Raw genomic sequence first — 21,513 nt, forward strand, 5'->3', positions numbered from 1 at the left:
CTTGGGTTGAGAGGTGGAAAAAATGTTTGAGGGCAGAAGGTGAATATTTTTGAGTAGAGTCATTCTGTTACTAAGACTTCAAAAGTATTTTACTGCAAATTTTCAAATCTGTATCTATAATAAAATTTTAGTTGTGAGCATTTAGGCATTACTTTTTGAACAACCCTCGTAGGTACCATTAAGAGTAACAGAATCTCCACCAGTTTTAACAATAAACAAAGAAAAACAATAGGCGCTCAGAGGGAATAAGAAACGATTATAAAAGATTGCTCCCAGCACCTGTTACAGGGGGAACAACCGTTTCAAGTAAACATAAAAAGAACAGCAAGTGATTTTGGTGTTGAATATTACAATCAACAAAGCACTAATAAGAACGGATTGATCATACTCCTGTATTAAAACAATACAGAACACACATTTTTTGTTATTAGAGAAATATCTTTTTGACTGTTTACTATTGTTTTTTAGAACACTTAACCACTTAAGGTGAAGAATTAAGGTGATTGAGCTGCCACGTTTACATGAAGCTACTTGGAGAATATGTTGCTGTTCAGTGAGGCAATAATTAGGGCCTGATTCAGTAAGGATCGCTATTGCGTTTGCAATAGTGATTACACACGCAGTCTCACTGCAAAGATGATGATTATAATCGCAATGCCTTACGCAGCCTAACATACAGACGCCCACTTTACCTTACACGCATCCGTAATACTTAGCAAGACTGCAAAACCATCAGTAACATCGAGTACAATCGCAGCCTCACGCACAGTTGCACAAGTACTGATCTTACTCAGAAATTGCTAACCTCATCGCATGCAGTGAAAGCTCAAGCTGCATATGGCATCACAATGGATAATTTATAAACGTCCATGCAACGGCGTTCAAACGCATCGGCATGCCTGCGTTTCGCCGACCACCCCTCAGTCACCCCCCCCAAACGGTACTTCCAGTCAATCACTCTGCGATGGGTCTGTGTAGTCACTGCAATCGCAGTCCCGATCACAGTGGAGTCTTCACACACTGCGATGCATACACAGAATGCAACAATCATCCAAAAGCGTGCGTAATCACAGTTACGATCGGTAATGAGTCAGGCCCTTAGCCAACTCCCAAACTATTCCTAAATCAGACTCTACACTAATTAAATATGTAGGCAATTTACTATTATGTTGCCTAAATGCTGTAGCATGCCATCAAGATAAAAAGGACTTGTTCATTTTTCTAGTTAACAATCATGATAAAGTGTCCAAAGAAAAGTTACGTTGTGTCAGACACATTAGGCATTGCGTATCCCAAAGGACCACCTGTCAGACACCAGAGGGTCCAGTATACTACAGCATTCCTCACAGACAAAAAAGCAACAACATACCCATTTAGGCATTGCCGGTTACTACAGACAATGGGTACCTAATAATTAAATGCTGTAAGTGCCACTTTTTTTCCATGACCACATAAACTTATAATGGAGTTTAACTGAATCTTTTCAGCAAATCAGTGCAGCACACACCCCTGCTTTGGGTTTACCCGACTACACTAAGTAATGTTTATTACACTGTAATGAATAGGCTGCACATGCCTCATGGGCACTAACAGAGAGATAGGATGATACGCAGCGTCTTGTTGCACATTACAGCTCTTCTCTAGACCCAGTAGCTGCAAGATTACCCAGTGTCCTTAGAGCTGTACCATTACTGGTAGAAAAATCACCAGATATTGTTTTAAGACATCACTTAAACAATACTATCGTATGCACTGGCGTAACTATCGTAGGTGCAGGGGGTGCGGCTGCTATGGGGCTCGGCCCTCCCCCTACTCTGCCATGCTAGCCAGCGTCTTTCTTCAGCAGAGGGCTGCACAGCGCAGGCACATCTGCCCTCCCGGTCTCGCCTCTCTGATGGATACTGGGAGGAGGTGGTCCGTGATCCGGGGAAGGCCCAGCATGGCCACGCCTCCTCCCAGCATCAGTTGGAGCTGACCAGGAAAGAAGATGTGCCTGGCCTGTTCAGCACATGCTGAGGACCATGAAAATTTTGCTATGGGGCCCCCCTTAGGTCTAGTTACGCCCCTGATTGTATGGATACAAAATGGTGTCTTTTAAAGGTACAGTTAGGGTTAAATGCTTACATCCACAAGCTGATTTAAAAGGGTATTTTGCAAGAAGAGCAAAGATTATTGTCTGGTTACTACGAGAAACGACAGACAAGTGTTTAAGTTGCCAAATTGTTCAATATAGTAAACCTTGTAACCTAATCTCAATACACAAATTGTAAATTATATTATTACTTATACCTATAATTGAGGGAAGTATATTTTCTAAAACATGGGTGAGTTTTGGACATGAAGATACACATGTACCTTTTCTCTGCCTGTGAAACTGTTTGTACAAGGTGTTCCAAAGAGTCAGCATTTAGTAAATGATATATAAGCTAGCTCATTACAAGCAGAGGAAGCCTCATTCGGGCTTGAACTGCAGACATTCCACTACGCCAACCATGCAGCTCTACAGTCTTAAAATGCCAACCTCACATGTCATCCACAGATCCAATGTCACAATGAACTGTCTTTATAGGCAAACTTGCTAAACTAGATGCCCTCGAAAGACAGCCCCTTCCCCTTTGACGCTGCCTCTCCATCCCACAGTGACCCACTTATCTCCACAACCTATACCCTGCACTACCACCTCCTCATGCAACATCAACAGTTATTGAATGATAAAAGGAAGGCTGCACTGCAGTGGACTCTGGGTTGAAACTTAAGTCAGAGAAGTTTGTCCCAAATCCCTGCTCAAGCTACTGGCAGCTGCTATTTTTGAGGAGTAAAAATTGGTTTGCTCCCAGATTTACAATTTTCAATGTGTAAACATTTTGCAGGTCTCGGCACACTTGTCTGCAAAACAAATCACATAAACCCGCGAGTAAATCAGCTCCATTGCATATACCATGTATTCAATGTATTTTAAATGTGCTACAACTTAATTTCATACAGCTACCAAAGGTAAGAAATTGAAGTATTTATTAGTTTGTGGAGGCATTCGGTATGGGATCCCGGCTGCCGCATGACCGGCAGTTCGATTCCCGGCTGCGGCAGCCCGACAAAACAGCAGAGGCCGGCACCTGAAGCCCGACAGCGCTGGAAACCCTGATCATCCCTAAGGTAAGTATAAACTAACCTAACCAACCCCCCTAACCCTCCTTAGGGGTGCCTAACCCTAACCTCCCCTTCCCCGCTGCCCAATCCTAAGTCCCCCGGGGGGGTGCCTATCCCCCATTACCCCCACGGGGGTTCCTAACCCTAACCTTCCCTCCCCCTAGCCTAACCCTAACCCTCCTGGGGGAGTGCCTAACCCTAATTCCCCCCCCCCCCCGGGTGCCCTAAACCTAACCCTCCCCCCCCCGCGGCTGTCCGCTTGCGGCGCCCGCCATCCCTTCGATCGGGATGCCGGGCGCCTGTCTCCCTGCGTGGGGAAAATGACAGGCATCTAGATTTTAGACGCCTGTTATTTAACCCTAGGCGGGATAGAGGATTCGGGAAGCCGGCGGTCGGGATTGCAGCCGCTGGCTTCCTAAACGTATCCCGTGTGGATATCTATTCTTAGAATGGCTCAAAGCATGGTTATGTTCATAGTCAACTGCAAAGAAAATTTGTAATGAATTTGTATGTACATTTGGAGTTAATCCGCAAATTTAAGTCACAAAACCGTGCATCCAGAGTTGAATTATGGGGGAGAAGCACATGAGGCAAGTATACTCGGGCCTCCTTTCTCTCAGGCCCCCCCACTGCTTCCCCCAACGGCCATTAGACTGCGCCCCATATCAGTCATACTGTCCCAACATCAGTTGTAAGATGGCGGAAACAAGGTCAAACATTTAGGTGCGTAGTGTGATCAGATTTCTTCATCAAAAGGGTACATCAGCAGCTGAAACTCATGTCACGGAAACAGGTTAGGGTTTGGTGCACTGCCTCTGATCATGGCAGGACAGAAGTTCAAGATGAGCAGCAATCCGGCCGGTCAAACATGACCACCACAGATGACAATTTGTACCGCATTGAAGGTCTGATTCAGGAGGACAGCCGCATTTGATTTAGTGATATTGCTGAGGAACTGAACATCTCAGTGAGTACTGTGAACAATATCGAAAAAAAGCGTTCACTCTGGGTACCGAAGCAACTGAGACGTTCACAAAACCAATAGGATGGGATTGTCTCTCGAGCACTAGACACCGTACCATTAGGTGGGAGTGCAGTTCCTGCAAGGTATAGTTACAGGAGATTAAACATGGGTGCATCATATGACAGCGGAAATGGAGCAAGCATCCATGACATAGAAACATGCATCGTCCCCACCTTCAGAAAAATACAAAACTCTTCCAATAAAGAAGGTCATGGTGGTAGTGCTTTGGGACCACAAGGGCATGCTTCTTGTTGATTTCCTAACCAAAGGTAAATACTGTGAATGCTTTCCACTATTGTAACACTTCGAGCAGGTCGTGGAGAACAATTAGTTGAAAACGACCTGGGTTGCTGCGAACAGGCGTCGTATTGCTGCACGATAACTCAGCCAACTGCATGCGTGAGTTGTTACGGCGCTACCATTAGTAGGTACTGGACCATCCTTCCTACAACCCTGACCTGGTACAAAGTGATTTTCATCTCTTTGGATTATTGTAGAAGCACCTGGAAGGAGCCTTCCTAGTGGCTTTTCATATATTTTGCATTACAAACATTTGCAGACCCAGCCTAGAGCTCCCCACCCCCAATTCCCCTTCCATTGCTATATCTTTGATAGTTGTCTAATTTGTTTGGTCTTATTTTCAGCCACGCTGATAATCTACCTAGCTCGCTTGAACATTGTACCATGTTCTTTTATGTTACTTACTGATCTGTTTTTGTACAATCTGTCATTTATTTGATTGTCTGCTTGTTGCGTGGCCCTATGTTAATTGTAATTATCTTGTATATTCTGAAATACCTTTGAAAGCTTTTTAAATAAATCCATTTTTTTAAAAATCCATTTTTAAATAATTACAAAATTTGGTACAGTCGGTTTTTTGGAATTCAGTTAAAAACATTAAAAAGGATAAATGGCATTTTCTGTGGACTCCAGACAATAATGACTCCAATAGATAAAATAATTTCCATAAGAGCAGGTACATGAGTCCTCCTACATCGATCCTCTATGCACCACGCAGCGCGACATGCCTGGCGTGAGCGAGCCACCAGGCCATATGCAACTCTGCTAGCAGCAGGCGTATTTTACAAAAATATGTCTAAGTTGCAATGTGATGTGACTAGGACACACCAGGAGGCTGTGCTGATTATTTTGATATGCGACACTTGTATATTTGTGTGCGACTGAATCTGTAAATGGAACTTTGTGTGGAAAAAATCCACCTTCGCCTTGTATGCCGATTCAGAGACTCCGTTGCACGCAGACATACAAGTGTTGCATTACAAAGTAATCATCAGTTTCGGAGTGAGCCATAGTCGCATAGCGACTTAAGACGCATTTTCAGCAAAAAAAAAAGACATGAAAAAAAGATACCCAGCGCTAGAAGAGTCTTACGGGACCTGGCGCGCCAAGATGAGGGCTGTTTGATGCGACTGAAGCAAAGATTTGTGAGGACACATCTGTATGAGGGACACTGTAGGATATTTAGACTTATATGGTACGGTATCTCCTTAAAGAGAAATGGTCACTGTTCTATGAGTGTATGCGAAGAGGCAATATCAGGGATGATGTAAATAATGTCCAGCTATAAAAATAGGAGAAAAGTTACCAGTCCTTGTGCCAGGTAGAGTCTCATTAGCTAAGAAGTTCTTTCACAGATAATAGTCTCCTATATTCGGCTCCTACCTCTGAAGAAGCTGCATGTTTTGCCGCAAGGAAACGAGTTAGGTCCCCTGAGGTGACACTCGCTCAGACATTTGGTCATTATTATGGATTTGTTTCCACCACCAGCTAATTGGGACTTACATCCGGATTCTACAGCCAAGGAATATTGGAGCAGATTATCTGCGAAGGATCTTCTTATTTACAATCATTCTTGATATTTCCTCTTTGTTCTGTGAAACATTGACCATTTCTCTTAAAGAGATACCATACCATATAAATCTGAATAATCTAAAGAGTGTCCCTTATTTCCGCTGTTTATGTAAATTATTGTATTTATTGCATTTATTATTGTCTGAAGTTTGAATACATTTTATTATAATTTGTCATATTTTATTCTTGAAGTCCACAGAAAGAGCATTTTATACTTTTTTAATGTACCACCTTAGCGCTGTTCTCAGTTGTTTTTTAGTTCAATTTGCACCTCCCTGGTATATGAAATAGGAGGCTTATCTCACCGCCATACAGCTGCTGGTTTATCTAATATTAGGGCGCTTGTGTGGTTACCTTTGTTCATGGTTTTTGCCATTTGCCTGACCCACTCTGTCCAGGTAATAATGGTCTGCTCCTGCACATAACAGACTCCTTTACAGGATTATCCTGGTATTTATAGAATAGAAAGATTTATTATACGTTGGTTAATCATGGAGTCCTTATTAATATAAGAAAAAATGTGTGTTAATTTCTGGAGCAGGCAATTATGGCCAGATGACATGGATCAGGTCTATGTCCCTGAATGACAAAGGAAAAAATACAACATGCTGATCAAACTAATTCATTACTGAATCAAAAGTTGGATCGGTTTTCAGCTTCACAAAGAAAATTGCATATAGTGCTATTTGCATCTGCTTATTAAAATAAAGATTGACTCTATAGTTCTATATAAATTACCATAGATCTTAAAGGCGTAGATTGCTTTTAGCTCACGGGGAGCCATCTCGCTCATCACAGAGAACATATCCACAAAGTCATTGAAACTAAGGTTCCCTTCCCCATCTTCAGAGAAAGATTGCACGATTCTCTCCTTGAAAGGATTTTCCTGGAAAAGAAAGAAGTCATTTTAGATGTGTCACTGTGATGTATGACAGAGCCAGCGAAGCAGAGAGTCTTCTGCATCACATACAGATAGATATATTAGAAAATATTTGGTGTAACAGCCAATAGCAGCATCATTTTTATAATCATTTCCTTGCTTCTTTTTATTCTTCACTTTTTGCCACCTTTGTCCCTAAAACAGCCACCAGTGCAGGTTAAATTACTTTAAAATACAAAATCAGCAAGTCTAAACCAGCTTCAATACTGCAGACATCCTTTTATTAGATTTATAAAATGTGATGATTCAGGGAATGTGTGATCTGTATGCCATTTCTTTAGATGCACCATTTCCTTTGACTTGGTGAGACACATATGAGATCTAATAAGCAAATGTTTGGGGTTTTCTGAAAATATGGAGCTTTTAATGCTTGAAATCTCCCCAAAAATACATTAAGAATGATGTCTGTGTATCTTTCCACACAATTCCCCTGGATTCTCTCTTGTATTAAATTATATACCAGAGCTCCCGACTGCTGGAAGAAATAATTGGTAAACATGTCTGAGTGTATGACAAAAACACAGAACAGCAACAATAATTTATATTGTGAAATGTCAGCCTAGCAGGTTCCAGATAAGAAATTCAATAGCTGACAGTAGACTGCAAATAACTACGGTACATTACTTTGCAGTGGGTGTGGTCGCAATGACTCCCCATTGACAAATCTCTTTAGGTACAGAATTGAAATAAAAGGACTAATACAAACTTTATGGAGGATAAAATACACATGCCCCTTTTATGCTATCGGACCCCTGCACATGTCCCTTGTATGCCATGATACCAAATTACACTCTCCTACATACCATCAGACCACTCCACATACCTATTTTATGCCAGTAGATCCCTCTATACGAGTCCACCAGTTACTGAAGGGCAGAAGATTTGTTACATTAAAATATTCACACACTAATATGCCACTAATTCACACTGCGGCTGGCCTGGTTCTCTCGCTCTACTCTCTCCACCTATTGTACCTGATGTCCGTTCTAGCTGTGCTCCTGTCCACCAATTTAAGCCTTGGCTCTGTCCTAGTCATCCCAAATGCCCTCACTCAACATGCATTAACTACTTCTGATGGTCATGTCGCTGCTGCCTGGCTGTGTTTCAACAAGTCAACTCGGCACCCCTCTTCACTTGGACCTGGAAAATGCCTTGTTACCAGCTGCTTGCTAGCCTCCTACCTTTGAACTGTGCCCCCTGTTGTCTCCAGACTGACTGGCCAGCTACAACTATTCATATGCTGCTTGGTATCTGCCACCAACTGACACCCTAGTTTCCCTTCTGACTTGTGCAACCTGCCACTTACGGCCTCTATTCCTTTGCTGCTTAGACCGTGCCTGCTTGCCGCCTGGATGCTGTTCTTTAGTTACCATTGTGTTTGCTCTGTTTATAGTCTTTTTGCAGTTTGCTGCTGTGTTTGCCCTGTTTTTGTTCCACCTTCCTGTTCCTAGGTAGGATTAAAACCACATGGAACGGTTTTAATGTTGTGGAGCACACCATTCTCTCCAGGGTAAGGATGGACAAAAATGACAGCATTGGGAGAGGGAGGAGGAACCCTCTGCCCCTGACTGTGTATGTAAGGAGCAGTCATTTTAGCTCGATAGATATTCTCAACTCTGACTGATCTGTGCAGGAGCTTCTCATATTTTATTCGTTTTATGGTATAAAAGGGCAATAAGTGGAACACTGGTGTTTATGTTTCAAGCTGCTGTTTTTCAAGCCTCGAGAAAGTATTTCTTAAAATGCACAATCCATCACTGAGGTTTTTCTTTCCAGCAGTATATTGATAACCGGTCAATAGCCCATAACCTCTCTTTTTATTTTCGGAACAGTAATTGATTAAACACTGACTTTCCAGGTCTCTGTAATTAGGGAAAATTTCAGGAAGCTTTATGCTGTGTGGCATGGCCTTCAGCTTGTCAATATTTATTGGCTTTATGTTGAGGCTCCCAATAACAGGAACTAATATCACTACATTTTGCAAGATAGGAAGAATACCAATTAATTGAGTGTAAGGATAAAATGGTAATTAATACATGTTGACAGCACATTTACTCAGCTATGTTACAGTTATAGGGGCATTTCCTAAGCTACAAAGCTAAAGTTTGTGACCATTTAGTGCACATGGGGGTAAATCAGGTGTTCCAAGTCCATTCTTAAAGCCTATAAAATGAGCTTTAATGCAGATCGTCAAATTAAAATAATGGAAACAATTAGACCTGGACACACACACTTTTCTAAATAGTGTCTGCTGTGCATTCATTCTGATGTTGCTCGAAGTGTTCAACATGGTTACTGTTCAATACAATACTATGGAGTTCTAGAGGAACACTTATTGGATGCTGTTAAAACCGGGGACAAAGTGCGAGAGTATGTAAGGGCCCTTCGTTAATGGTTTGTTATGATTATATACGGAGAGCAAAATCAGGGCTGTCAAGACTTGAACCAGGCGCGGGTACTAGGGAGTGTGGTCAAAATCAGGAGGCATGGTCATGCCCCCATGAGGCATAAAAAAAAAAATTCTATCCGCCGAGTTGCAAGGGGGCATTTGTCCCCCTCAGCAGCAGTGAAAGGGGGAGGGAGCGCATTTGTTTCCCTCAGCAGCTGACCCGGGCCCATCCCACCACCACCTTTTGGCGCCCCTGAGCATAATCTGAAAAACAGCCACAAGACAGAGCACGGTTTTAGTTTTAGAAATGAATTGCATACTTATAATAGTTTTATAGAGGCATAGGCTTTTCTTTTAGTGTTGAGGTAACTAGAACTTGCTTTATTATATTTGCCTTCAGAACACCAAATATTTGCTTAGGATCCATGGCGGCTCCTACCATAATCCGTTAGGGGGGCTGCCTGTGCTGCAGTCACCTAAGGCTGAAGGAAAGGCAAGGAGTGGCTTTCTGTTGACAGGACTGACTCTGCTAAGTGCCTGTTAGGCGTTTGATTGGCATGTAATGCTTCCAATGGGAAGCCACTGCCAGGGAAAATACAATTAAGCGACAATTGGGTTATAGGTACGGATATTTAAACTTACACTGTATTAGACCAAGCCTCTCTCTCGGAAAGGTCTTTGCTCCATGTGCATGATGGCAAGATCTCAGCCACATCCACTAAAAAAAACCTCCTACATTTCCCTGCACCTGTCTACTCTGCAGCCCCTCTTCCCAAGACTGCCTGGCTTCCCTTTACACTCTGGGCTGAGGAGGGATTTTGCATAAGTAGACTAGTGAACGTTTCTCCGAAAAAGGCAATTACATTTCACCAAGTATTGGAAATATGAGGTTAACGATTCCCACAATATTGTCTTTCTCCAATCACAACATTATATACTGCAAACTCTGCATATTTTCTCCTCATGATTGGTATAATCCCCAAGGTGACTGGCTTTTTATCATCGCCATCCCTCCTCGCTGGGCAATTTCGATGCACTATACCTTTTTGCCAAGTGACTTTTCCTGCACTGCAGCTTCATCTTCAGGTGTTGCCTTATGGCTACATCGCTTTCCGTTGTCAACTATTGATGCCATGCTCTGCCCCCTGGAGACCTCAGTTGCTGGGAGAAGATGAACTACTTATGCTGAATTTTTTTTGTACATCTACTATACAGCCTATTTGTCTCTGAACAGTCGCTGCCAAATCAGCAAGACTGGCAAGCACTCCTACCCTAGGGGGCATATCCAACTGAGTGCAGGATTTTGGTTGGGGTTTTTTTTGCAGGCAAAATCCCACGAAGGAGAGAAGAAAAAAAAAATAAAAGGATACAGCACAGAACACTGGGCACTCATTTACCGATGTGTTCTGGCCGCTCCTTGGTCTCTCACCCTCCCTATCAGCTCCCCTCCTGCCGGACCAGTTGCGGAGGAGGATGCTTGGAGGAGAGGGCTTATGGGAAATGTAGTGGATTAGGGGTAGTGTATGGCTGCAGGGTTAGCGTTAGTGTAATGTAGTGTAGGTCGGTGTGTGTGGGGAGGGGGTGCAGGGCTAGTGGCGGTAGTTTAGTACAATGTGTGCGGGGACGGGGTGCTTGGTTAGGAGTGGTACCTGTCCTGTGCCTGGCCAGTCCTTGGAAGCTGACGCTGGAGAAGGAGAACAGAAGGTGAATAATTACGGACTAAGTAAACTAATTGGACAACCTCCATATGACTAATTAAGCAATTGGAAGTTTCCTAAGTGGTCCAGAGCAAGTGTGACAATTTTTCCTTATGATATGAAGTTTATGAAAAATTGGACCTGCTCTGGTGGCATAAAAAAAATAAATGTAAAAGCCTTGCACCCTATTGAATACCAAAAATCTCGCAATCTGGCGAGATTTTTGGTACCTAGTTGGATATTCCCCTAAAACTAAGCTATGCCGAAGAACTGTATGTGGGATTGTCCTTTGATCAAGTGGTTCTGTGTTCAGGTCTGAAAATTCACTATTAGACACCGGAGTCTGAGCCGTACTGCACATGCGTCAACTTTCATTACCGATGTCGCTCTCAGTGAGGATTTACTCGCAAAGTGATTGCCAGGCAGGGGCAGTTTGTGGGCAACAATGGGAGAGTGGCAACTCAAACACAGGCATGTCGTGACCATTTTCAGGGTGTGTCTCTGCCTGTGCCTGCGATCCCATACGCATTAACATCGCTCCAGCGGCTCAGTTCCCACGGCCATTCTGTGCGACCATAACGTTACTCAGAAGTCTGATAATCTACTGATCTGTGACCGATACTGCGTCTTTGTACGCAGCCGCTTGGATTTGTGAAGCCGCCAGTGCGTCTCAACACAAATCCCGGCAGCTGTGACATTTGAATACTTTTCCACAGCTGCTGCTTATACATTTGCAGATGCGACGGCATTAGTGTCTGTCTCTGAATCAGAGGGGATGCAATAAACTGCTTCCAGCTGCTTGGTTGCAGCATGCATTTGTATTCTCCAGGTCTGGGTCCAGACCTCATCCTCCCTCCGATCTCCATATTTAAGGAAAAGCTTTTCATGTATTTTGGATGAACTGGATCTAATCTTGCTTACAGTATAAAACGTGGTTCCAGTCCTTTATCGCAATTTGGGAAAGCTTCATAGAAATGCTTTCATATTAAGCATAAATGCAGATTTGGAGATGTTTATGCCATATGATACCACCTGGTATGAAATGATGGTGTATCTTCAGTATTCTCCTGTTTCCCTCACCTCACCCAAAGTCAAACGTCTGGTTTGTGTGAGTGGCTATGCTGCTCTACCTGCAGAAGGACTGATGGGCTGCTGTTCTACGACACCTCCACTGTTGGACCACACTGGATTTTGCAATAATGTTTGGACCCAACTACTGTAGGTCTCCTTGCCTGCACTTTTCCTGTTCATTGTGAATGTTTCCCATGTCTGTGTATAATGCTGAACATGTCATTTCCTTTGGGTTTGTTTGCACTTCAATAACAATATTAAAAAAAAATGCTAGTTTGAAGTTTTAACACTTTTGCTGTAGAGAACAATCATATTTTCATCATCGTCGTCATATACATTCAAACTGTATTGTAATTCCCTTTGACGGTGGTTCCAGGGCAACAAAAGAGGTAATCATCTTCCCTGCTGGTCTGGATGACCAGTAGGGAATTGCGGCCAGCCAGCTGGGTGCCAATGTCGGCGCACATGCATGTGGATGACAGTTATGTAAAAAAATAAGTTGAATGAAATGGGGGAAGGGACTCCTTTGAGACCTTCTATCCCCCCAACCCGACACACTCTTCAAATGATGTGACCCAGAGTAGCTTTATCAGGGGGGGGGGGTCACTAGACAATGCTACTCAGCACTACAGAATACATTTGTTTTCTATAGATGGGGGAGGACACTACATTCCTATGACCCCCATGATGGCACCCACCTTTGAAGAGGAGAGTTCTCTCTTTCAATCAATATGCCCCTAAGCAGTTATGGACTGGGGATCACTATCACTCTGGAAAAATTTAATTTTCTGTATTTCTGTAGATTTGGGGGGTGGACAGGACATTGTACACCATCTCCCCCATACTGGCCGCACCACTTGTTGGCACCCTAGTTTAAAAGAGGGTAGTACCATTTTTCATATGACTTGCACCCTTAGTAGTTATTGTCTGGTGAACACCAGATAATGACAGAGACAGTACACATCATGCAAAATAAGGCGGTATGTTTTCTATAGGGTTGTGCACCAGCCACTTTTCGTGTTTTGTGTTTTGGTTTTGGATCTGGATCTTTCTTGGTGTTTTAGATCTGGATTGGTTTTGCCAAAACCACCCTTCCGTGTTTTGGGTTCTGGGTTTTGTGTTTTGGATCTAGATTTTTTCTTTAAAAATAAAAAAACGCTAAAAATCACATAAAATGGGCCTTTTTTTGTTCCTATGCTATTAATAACCCCAATAACATTAATTTCCACTCATTTCCACTCTATTCTGAACATCTCACACCTCACAGTATTGTTTTTAGGCCAAAAGGTTGCACCGAGGTAGCTGGATGACTATGCTAAGTGACACAAGTGGGCAGCACAAACACGTGGCCCATCTAGGAGTGGCACTGCAGTGGCAGACAGGAAGCCAATCAGCGTTATGGTGCCCATTTGCATGTAGCATGGACCCGGGAGATCCGTGCTACATCCATCTGTGTGATTGGCACAGAGCAATGACGGGTCAGTGAGACCCGTCTGTGCTGCTGTGGTAAAAAAAACCCAAAGACAACCTGTGTATAAAAAGAAAAAAATTGCGTGCCCCCCCCCCCCCCCCCCCAATAAAAAAGCAACCAGCCCCGGGCATTAGTGACCCAGTGCTGGGTGTGCTTAGATACAGGGGACAAACGACATAGGGGTCCCCTGTACTTAAGCACAACCAGCACTGGTTGCCAAAATAAGGGGGACAAACGACGTAGGGGTCCCCCGTATTCTACGCAACCAGCTCTGGTCTCTGATCTGGTCCTGGTTCTGGAAATACAGGGGAAAAAAAATGAGTAGGGTTCCCCTGTATGTTCCAGAACCAGCACTGGACTTTTTCTAGCGGGGGGCTGATGTCACAGCCAGGGGAGCCCTTTCACCGGGCCCCCCAGCTGCAGCATCAGCCCTGACCGCTAGTCAGCCCAGGCCGGGGATCCCTGGAGAGCTGGGGACCCCCCCAATAAAGGGGTCACCCTCTCCAGGGCACCCCAGGCCCAGGCTGAAAGCCCGGGGCTATCCCCGCCACCCCTGGTGGCGGTGGGTGGCGGGTTGATAGTGTGGTGTAAATAAATAATATCAAACATTGTCTTTAGAAGTAGAACTGCAAGTCCCAGCAAGCCTGCCCCGCATGCTGGTACTTGGAGAACCACAAGCACCAGCATGCAGGGCATTAAGGGCCCACTAGTACCTGTAGTTCACCTGTAAAACAAGGTTTAAAAACAACACAGGACACACACACCGTGACAGTATAATCTGTCAGATATCTGGCTGGTTGGAATGAACACCTGGTAATGTATGGGAGCAAATGACAATGACAATCGACCACTTGCTCGCAAACACAGGAAACAAGACAAAAACGGTGTTTGGACCAAATGGTTGCTCTCATACATTGCCAGGTTTTTATTCCTACCAGCCAGATATCTGACAGATAATTGTATAGTGTATGCCCAGCCAGGGCCGGCCCGAGCCTAATTTTTTTGGTAAGCGGATATAGATTTTGGCGCCCCCTGTTGAAATAATCCCGATTTTCCGGCGTGAGAAAAAGGCTATTTAATTTAATTGTACGGCCCCACATGAAAATAATTAAACACACACATAGGCCCCCACATGAATATGTATGAAGCCCTTATACAGCAGGACCGCCCTGGGTGCTAAGATACAATTAAACCCAAAGATACATATTCGAGGACAGGGTGACAGGACTGGGTGATGACAGGGAGAGGGTGACATCAGTGGGTGAGGGTGACAGCAATGATTGATGAAAGGTAGAGGGTGACAGCAATTGGTGACAGGGAGAGGGTGAGAGCGACAGCAGTTGGTAACAGGGAGAGGGTGACAGCAGTGGGTGTCAGGGAGAGAGTGACAGGGCCGTAGCTAGGGTAATGCGGCCGGCGCCATCGCACAGGGCACCACAGGTCAGGGGGCGCTGTTGGGATTGTCAATTTTCTGTTTATCATCATTCTTGCTTGTAGCTTCCTCTTATTTCATCCCCAGCATCTCCTGGCCTCCCCTATCTCTTCCTTGGACCTTCCCCATGAAGGCATGGCCCTTTTTTGGGTGCATTATGTCCATTTGAAAAATGAGGGGGGCGTCAATGCTCTTTCTGGCATAGGGCACCAAAATGTCTAGTTACGGCTCTGGAGAGTGACATCAGTGGGTAACGGGGAGGGGGTGACATCAGTGGGTGAGGGTGACAGCAATGATTGATGAAAGGTAGAGGGTGACAGCAGTGGGTGACAGGGAGAGGGTGACGACAGGGAGAGGGTGAGAGCGACAAAAGTTGGTAACAGGGAGAAGGTGACAGCAGTGGATGACAGGGAGAGGGTGACAGCAGTCGGTGTCAGGGAGAGGGTGACTGCCAGTGGATGACTAATATACAAATCAGGCCACAGTATTTATATTTTCTTACCTGGGCCCAGAACTCTTCCTTGGACTTAACCCTGGGGCCGGTCATGAGATTGATCCCTCCATCCATCCCAGCTATGCCTGTACTCAGGGCCGGTTCTAGACAATGTGGAGCTCAGGGCGGAAATTCCCAGTTGCCCCCCTCCTCCGCAAAAACGTCTTTGCAGATGTCGTTCCTCTGCGCAAGCCGCTTTCAAAAAGGGGGACTGGCCCATCGGGGATCGGGTTTTTTCCTTGCGGAACAACCCCAAATGATCACCCTTTATAATAAACGATGCCACACACGTGTAATGCCCTTTATAATAAATGATGCCACACACGTGTAATGCCCTTTATAATAAATCATGCCACACACACACGTGTAATGCCCTTTATAATAAATCATGCCACACACGTGTAATGCCCTTTATAATAAATCATGCCACACACGTGTAATGCCCTTTATAATAAATCATGCTACACATATAATGCCCTTTATAATAAATCATGCCACACATATAATGCCTTTTATAATAAATGATGCCACACGTATAATGCCTTTTATAATAAATCATGCCACACATATAATGTCTCCCCCCTCTCCTCAGCATTCACTGCCTCCTAATCTTCCCGTTCCCCCAGTGACTTACCTGCTGTGGGTCCCTCCAGGCAATGGCTGCTCCTCCACGTTCCGGTCCTGCAGGCTGCTCCATGTCTACAGTTCTCTCCCCTGCGTCCCAGAATGCCAGGCGCGGCCGCGATGACGTCACGCGGTGCGCCTCACAGACATTCTGGGAGACAGTGGGAGGGACTGAGAGGGAAGGAGGCAGTGGTCATCATGGCGCCGCCGGATTAGCTGCGACCTGAACACTGTCGGTGATTGACAGTACAGGCTGTACTGTCAATCACCGACAGTGTTCAGGCCGCAGCACTGGAGGCGCCGGCGGGCAGCGCGGCAGCAAATGTGGACAGCTGCTGGACACCGGACACAGCGTTCCTTACAGCTTGGCGCCGTACGCGGCTGCGTACTTCGCGTAAACGGCCAGCCGGCCCTGTGCCCAGCATAACTCTTAAGATATATTTAAGTCATAAATGTGACTAAATCAAGCAGCATTTTAGAATAATAGCTCAAAAGGTTCAATTACCGAGAGGGGTATTTGTAAAGTGGTAAGCGGTGAGGACGCTGACTTCTTGTATACACTTTGAACCTTTTCACATTTTCCACACACTTGGGGCTCTATTTATTAACATTATTTTGACTAAAATAAAGTGAAAAAGGGTATTTTCACACCCTTTTCACATTATTTTAGTATCACCTATAGTTATTACAGGGCAATTGGAGTAGAATTCGTAAAATTCTACTCCAACCCCTAAGTATCACTTATTTTTAGTAAAGCAGATCGCATTTCCCATAACTGTAATGGGAAATGTGATCCGACCAGAGTTACTAAAAATATCGGGGAAAGCCCTGTGATGATAACGCCACCTGGAGGTGACGTTATCCAGGGTCTCCCCCGGTTACCGGCCTCCTGCCCTGCTCTAACGGGGAGAGCAGAGCCAGGAGTCGGTACCAGTAATCAGCTGTGTGGTCTAAACAGACCGCAAGCTGATCACTGTAAAAAAAAAAAAGTAAAAAAATCGCGTGGGCGGGGCTTAGCGTGGGGGGTGTGTGTGTAGCAGCGGCGACCGGTCGGCGCATGCGCGGGCACTTAATCATGGTATTTTTTGCCAAAATACCGTGATAAGGCTCCGAAGGGGATTTGCAGGGACAGAGCTTTACCGCAAGCGCTGTCCCTGTAAGGGATTTGTAGTAAATCCCTGTGATATTGCCTGAATTCGCAATGCGAATTCACTCGGTAATATCACACTACAATCTATATTCAATATGCGGATTGTAGTAAATAGAGCCCTTAGACAGTTGCAGTTTGTGAAAACCTCTTATAAGGAGCTTGATGCACACCTGGTATCAAACAAAGGCACTTCATAATGACTCTCACTGGGGGGAAATTCAATTAGCCGTTGGATATACCCAGAAGCCATGTGCGGAATAGCTATTGAATTAATTAACCTTTTCCGTATTTTGAAATAATTACATATCATAATGAAATATCTTGGGAATGGGACCCAAATGTACTCACAGAATGCATTTATGCTTTATATACACCATATACACACAGCCTGCAGGTAATTTTATACTATATTTTTAATAATTTTGTGCATCAAAAAAAGTGTGTGTACATACATGAAATTCATTTGTTTCATATACACCTTATACACACATCCTGAAAGTTATTTTATACTTTATTTTAATAATTTTGTGCTTTAAACAAAGTTTGTGTACATTGAACCATCAGAAAGCAAAGGTTTCACATTCTCAGTCTTGCTAAAAATATTCTGTATTTTGGATTATTCCGTATTTCGGAATATTTGGATATGGGAGACTCAACCTGTATAGATTTACATATTATGCCGAACTGTGCCAGATACATATTTATCTCAATCAGTGCCTGCAAAAAAAAGTTACTGTCAAAATATGTGGCCATAATTTGTTGGGCATGGCTTTACACACTGAAATTTAAAACTACCATTTCAAAAAGCTATAATACAATATATCACAGCCAGGGCCGTAATTAGTTAGAGGTGTGTGTGCAATGCTGCCGCACAGTGCACTAAAGCACCCTGAGATAAATTCACAATGCAAGAAGCATTCTAGTGATCCATGTATTACAAATCATTCTAGTAATCCACATATAATATAGGGAATATCCTAATAACCAAAGTACAATATACTGACCTATTATCAGAGTCGTTGATAGCAGACAAGGGCCCGGGTACTGTGGGCACTCTGGGAGGTATGGCCACACACCCTAAAAATTTTAAAAAATACTGCACGCTGCAAAGTGGGACATTTTTTCCCCCTCAGCTGCTGACCCTGGCCCCTCCAACAAGCCGGGTCTGGGTAATTTAATATCTGCCACCCCCTATCACCCTCTCTGCTCCCATGCCTATGAGTTATACTTTCAGACATTCTGGCTGCCCTTATGTGTGGCACGGCACATGGGGGTGTAGCCGAGGACATAACCCAGAATTAGGAGCGGAGCGGGGGTTTGACCACAGGATCGCTTAATCGTAGCCCGCCCCTTCTACACAATGCAGAGATTACCTGCCTTGTATAGTAGGAAGATTCAGAGTGAATCGTCTCCAGCAGCGGGGTGTGGGGGGGTCCGATGGTAGGTGGCCGGCCAGCAGACTTGCCCACTTTTCCGAGCGACTTAGAGCTACTGGTTTGCACAGGCACTTTCTCCTAACTATTATCTAAAGCTGGGTACACACTTAACAGATATATCTGCAGATGATGGTTGTTCATACACACTGAGCAACCATCTGTTTTTCTGGCCGCGGGTCCCGCTGGCCAGGAGGTGTATCCCCCCATAGGGCGCACTTAACGCAGATTTTTCTCGCAGCCTCAGGACTTAACACAGGGGGGGATCGGGACCTATTCGAATAGGGCTGGGCTGACAAACCCCTTGACTAATTGAATTTGCCCCTTAAAATTGTATCTCGCACACCATAACAGAGCTTCTGATTTTGCACTTAACACGTGGGAAAAATGCAGATATATTGAATAGCTCCAGGCGTTAAACTCTGAGCTTTACCCACGCGGTAAACACAACGGGTAATTGAATCTTCCCCTAAGGGATGAGTATCTAAATACAAACTCAATTATAAATTCACAATGGTTAAACTTTCTCTAGCAAGATGCTAATTTTATGAATTAATAGTCATATAAAACACCACAAGTATTGGGAGGAACATTATAAAACAAAATTTTCTCCTTATTTGGGATTGTATAATATTTCTCACCATCAGTTCAGGCATATTAATGATAAGCTGCATGGGAAGTTTCACATCTGGGTCATCTGTATAATCCATCGGCACAATGTTAGGAGCCAACTCATAAAACCTTCCGTGTAACCTGTAAGAAAACCATAAACATAGGCTATAAAATATTAATCCTTTCAGTCATCACTGATTCGTTATTGTAATGCAGATATACATTGACGATAGCTGGTAACTGAAAATATAGTTACAGCAATGTCTCATTATTGTCAGTAAGTTATAAATGATGAAGACATACACCATAAGGGTAAGTCTCCTATATAGGACCATAAGAGAGCTGTGCATCTTAAGCAACAGAACATATGTCAGATGTCTACTTAACCAGACACCAATCTAGGAGATGTCAATAACAATTGATTGTTTCCTATTAATCTTTTTGGCATGTTCTAGCGCACACTGGGACTTGTCTTTGGGAAGAAACTAAACGTGGTCAGCCACCAATGTTTTGACTTTCAACAGATTTCTCGAGTCATATACATGCTGATAATTACAGTTACTGATTTTTTTTTTCTTACTAGTTTAATACTTTGCATTGTACATTGCTAACCACTTTCCCTGCGTAGTCACCTCGCTTGCAACTATACCAGGTTGTGCATTACCTAATATGGTTAGAAACAATGCAATCAGTTAAAAATGTCCACTGTGCAGCTGCCGGAAGATAATTTTCCAGCAGCCACCAATTACAGAGGGACCTCCCAGCCACTCGGCATTCCTGCACCCGCAGAGTTTGCCATGCTGCCGATCACTTCCGATCGGGCAGCCAAGCAGTACCCTACTCTCAGCAGCCGCCGGGGAAATGTAAATAAACAGCCCTCAGCCCCCCCAGTGTATACCTGGCGATGATCGATATTCTGATATATCACCGGTCAATATTTAAAATAAATAAATAATCGACCATGCTGCACAGCAATTGGAATATATCTGAAAGATGTATCTTTCACATCTGCTTGTGTGTACACATGACCAACCAATATGCTAGCCACAGGAACCAGCGATGACACCACAGCTGGTTCTTCTGGTCAGGCGGCCGATTGGTAAGTGTGTATGCACAAGGTGGTTTGTGCACACCCTTGCCAAAATGTTAGATCAGTCAGCAGGTCGGCCGATCTAACTATTTGTCATCCAAGTGTGTACCCCACATTAGAAACTGAAAGTTATTTTATGTAACTGGTTTCAGATGATCTGATATTAACCAAATTTATTATGTAATCCTACTAAGGGGTCAATTCAATTAGGAGAGAGTTTGCGAAAGCCATTTTTCATGTGGCTCACATACAGTACAATGCGTGAATGTATGCATCTGAGAAATGCGAGATTTCATTAGAAATGCCGATTTGTGGTACTCGCTGAGAGGCGGTGAGACAAAGTGATTTTCCAGTGTTTTTATACAAATTATTAAAAAGTTGAAACAAAACACATAACAGCGTCACACCTGGGATTTTGAGCACTGGACGCTCCGGGTGGCTCTGCAGTAATGATACTGGCTGCAGGGTTCTGTTACAGGCACCTTGCAAGCCACTTGCTGGTGCTGTGTGGCTGCGATGGTGCCACCCCCAGGCCCGTGTGATGGTACCGCTCACACCCCTAGTTACGGCCCTGGTGCTTCTGACCCTTAAAACATTAAATCTAGTGACACAGAATAGAAGTAGTTCAATTTGACTAGCTTCAATTGTGTTTTAGGGGTAAATTTACTAAGAATCGTGTTTGGTGTCAATTTGAAATAGCTGGTCATCGCTGAAACGTTTATAGGGGTCTATTCATGAAGCAAGTTACCGTGAAATGTATTATTTCTCCAGCGGTGTACCCACTCCATGCCTGCATTGCATGACCATACTCTTGTGAGTGCGATTCATAGATGACGGAAAGCTCTGACCTGACCTGCTGCTCTCAGATGCCGATGCATGCGCAGTGAGGATACAGACATGTTGGGGACCCAATAAGTCTGTCTTCTCACTGCGTCCAGGGAGCGCGAAGGGGTCGGACAGCGCATGAAGACGTCGGAGAGGTAATACATGAATGGCTACTAAACATCACTATATACTGTACCGCATCAATGTGATGCGATATACAATGAGGATTATCGCGAACCACTT

General features: G+C 44.1%; 1 protein-coding gene across 2 annotated transcripts in view; it reads right to left on the reverse strand.

Moving 5' to 3' along the window:
* Window positions 1-21,513, reverse strand: part of CIB2 (calcium and integrin binding family member 2) — a 75,424-nt gene that overhangs the window by 7,570 nt on the left and 46,341 nt on the right. For both annotated transcript variants that reach the window (XM_088446681.1, XM_088446690.1), the window contains exons 3-4: window positions 19,385-19,496; window positions 6,782-6,929 (exon numbers count right to left, since the gene is read on the reverse strand). In XM_088446681.1, the coding sequence (XP_088302807.1) occupies window positions 6,782-6,929; window positions 19,385-19,496 (260 nt within the window). The remainder of the gene's footprint in view (window positions 1-6,781; window positions 6,930-19,384; window positions 19,497-21,513) is intronic.

This window comes from Taudactylus pleione, unplaced genomic scaffold (genome assembly GCF_031769625.1).
Source record: "Taudactylus pleione unplaced genomic scaffold, aTauple2 ptg000019l, whole genome shotgun sequence".
In the NCBI taxonomy this organism is placed as follows: domain Eukaryota; kingdom Metazoa; phylum Chordata; class Amphibia; order Anura; family Myobatrachidae; genus Taudactylus; species Taudactylus pleione.